General features: G+C 42.3%; 1 protein-coding gene across 1 annotated transcript in view; it reads right to left on the minus strand.

Annotated features, from left to right (window-relative positions):
• Positions 1 to 44: 44 nt before the first annotated feature.
• nfatc1 (nuclear factor of activated T cells 1) overlaps positions 45 to 1,989 on the minus strand; it is a 25,207-nt gene continuing 23,262 nt past the window's right edge. Inside the window, 1 exon segment of the mRNA XM_031874686.1 lies at positions 45 to 395. Coding sequence (XP_031730546.1) covers positions 283 to 395 — 113 coding nt within the window. The 3' untranslated portion in view covers positions 45 to 282.

The raw sequence follows: 1,989 nt of genomic DNA on the forward strand, positions 1-1,989 counted from the left end.
AACACATGAATACTTTGAGGCATATTTAGAACATGGGGCTGTGGCACAATTCAGCCTCTTGTGGCCAAAATGAGTATAACAACACTTAGAAAAATTATCCTGTTCTCAAGACAGGAGAGAAAACAGTAGAGATCAGACTTAGGAAATAGAGCACCAGAATGTCTTTTCACTTCCGTCTCAGGGCTTCCCTACGATCAGTTTGGTTTTTCATGTGAAGACCGAATATGTTTTGCCACTTAATTCAGTTAAATATTTGAGAGCAGCTGCGGCGTTGTCAACGCTTTAATCCTGAAATGAGACCGGATTCGTCACGATAACGGCGCCACATGTATCACTTACAGGCTTTGAGGCGTCTTGGTCAACCTTGGCCTCAGTCTCCCAGAGGTGGTGACCGTCTGAAAAAGAGAGAGAGAGAGAAAAGAAGAGTTACACAATGACAAATCAGAAAATAATCCACCTACTTGGCTCCCAACAGAAATGAAGAAATGGTATGAGCGTTGTTATTTTTATCAGTGATATCAGCGATATATAAAACAGCTACACGTCATACTGTCTGACCCGCCACTCGTGGGCTCAACTCCTCAGTCTAACAGACCTGGGACAGAGAGAGAGAGAAATCTGATGCAATCCTAAAAAGAGTCATAGCAAAGAGATGAGCGACCTTTTTCGTGGATGAGAGAAACCTTGACTTCATCGCCGTGTGGAATCCCAACATGCTCCAACAGCTGGTGGGCTCGTCAATGCACGACGACTGGAAACTGACAACTCGACTCAACTTTCAAACCTCTTATTTCTCCTGTTCACATAGGAATCTTTCTGTTATCCCCATATAATGATCGTTAAATACTATTGCTATTTGCTCTTTTTCTGGTAATGTGTTTTTTTTCTCCCTTAAGTTGCCACAATAAAGAGGATCAGGCATTAAAAAAAACAAGGCATCATAAGAGCCGGCGGAAAATTGGCCTGTTAAAAAAAAAAACCGAGGTTGATTTGTCATTCTGCCCAGTGAGGTATCAGTAAAGCTATATTTTTACCAATTTACTAGACACACAAGGAAACCATTGCAGTTTCTTTAGACTCCTGACTCATTAAAAGGGCCTGTAAAAAGACTGTGAAAGTGACGTTTCGTGGCAAGGAAACAGCAGTTTAAAGAAAAAAGGTCAGCTGTGGCCTAATTTCCTTGAAGAAAATGAACTGAGAAATGTGCCGCCTTGCTCAACAGGCTGTCTGCAGTTTGACAAGTGGAGCATTTGAATTGAGCAGACAGCCCGGTGCAGATGGAGAGGAGTTGTGAGGTGGCAGAGACGGAGGAGGTGCAGCTTGGCACTGACAGCTTCTATTATGTCTGAGAAGACACTGGAAACCTGTTTCCCTTTCCCTTTCTTTCCCCCACAGCGTCTGTCAGCTGTGGATTGGAGTTGTAGCGGCTGCTCTCCAGGATGAATTTGTATCACCTTAAAGAGAATGAACCCTACAGAAGAGGATTGGTGCCACATGTGAAAGGTTTATTTGGGTTCTGAGTTTAAAGTCAGAATTCTGAGATTCTGACTTTCTGCCTTTAAAGGGGACGTATCGTGCTCATGTTCAGGTTCATACGTACGTTTTCTTGGAAAAGGGGTAGAGATATAATGTGCTGCCATTATATCAAAAATGATATAGGAGGAAATGCATACTGCATAATCCAAACTCCAATGGTGATGATTTTATATCCTATTCTGACTCAAACATCTAGCATCATATGAGAAGTAAAACTTTGACTTCACCCACTAAAGTAAACTATGAAAGCAGTTCTCTCTCTAAAAAAATGTTGGTTTGACTAAAACTTCTGTTTGCCAGTCTATGTCTGTTTCTTCTCTCCGACTCCGTCTCTCTTCACTTTGGGAACCTCTCCAGAAGGGAAGCCTATGCAGTCGATGTCAATCCACAGGAGGTAAACATATTTTCTCTCTCTCTCTCTCTCTCTCTCTCTCTCTCTCTCTCTCTCTCTCT

Source organism: Anarrhichthys ocellatus, unplaced genomic scaffold (assembly GCF_004355925.1).
Source record: "Anarrhichthys ocellatus isolate YVR2014 unplaced genomic scaffold, GSC_Weel_1.0 scaffold84, whole genome shotgun sequence".
Taxonomy (NCBI): Eukaryota; Metazoa; Chordata; class Actinopteri; order Perciformes; family Anarhichadidae; genus Anarrhichthys; species Anarrhichthys ocellatus.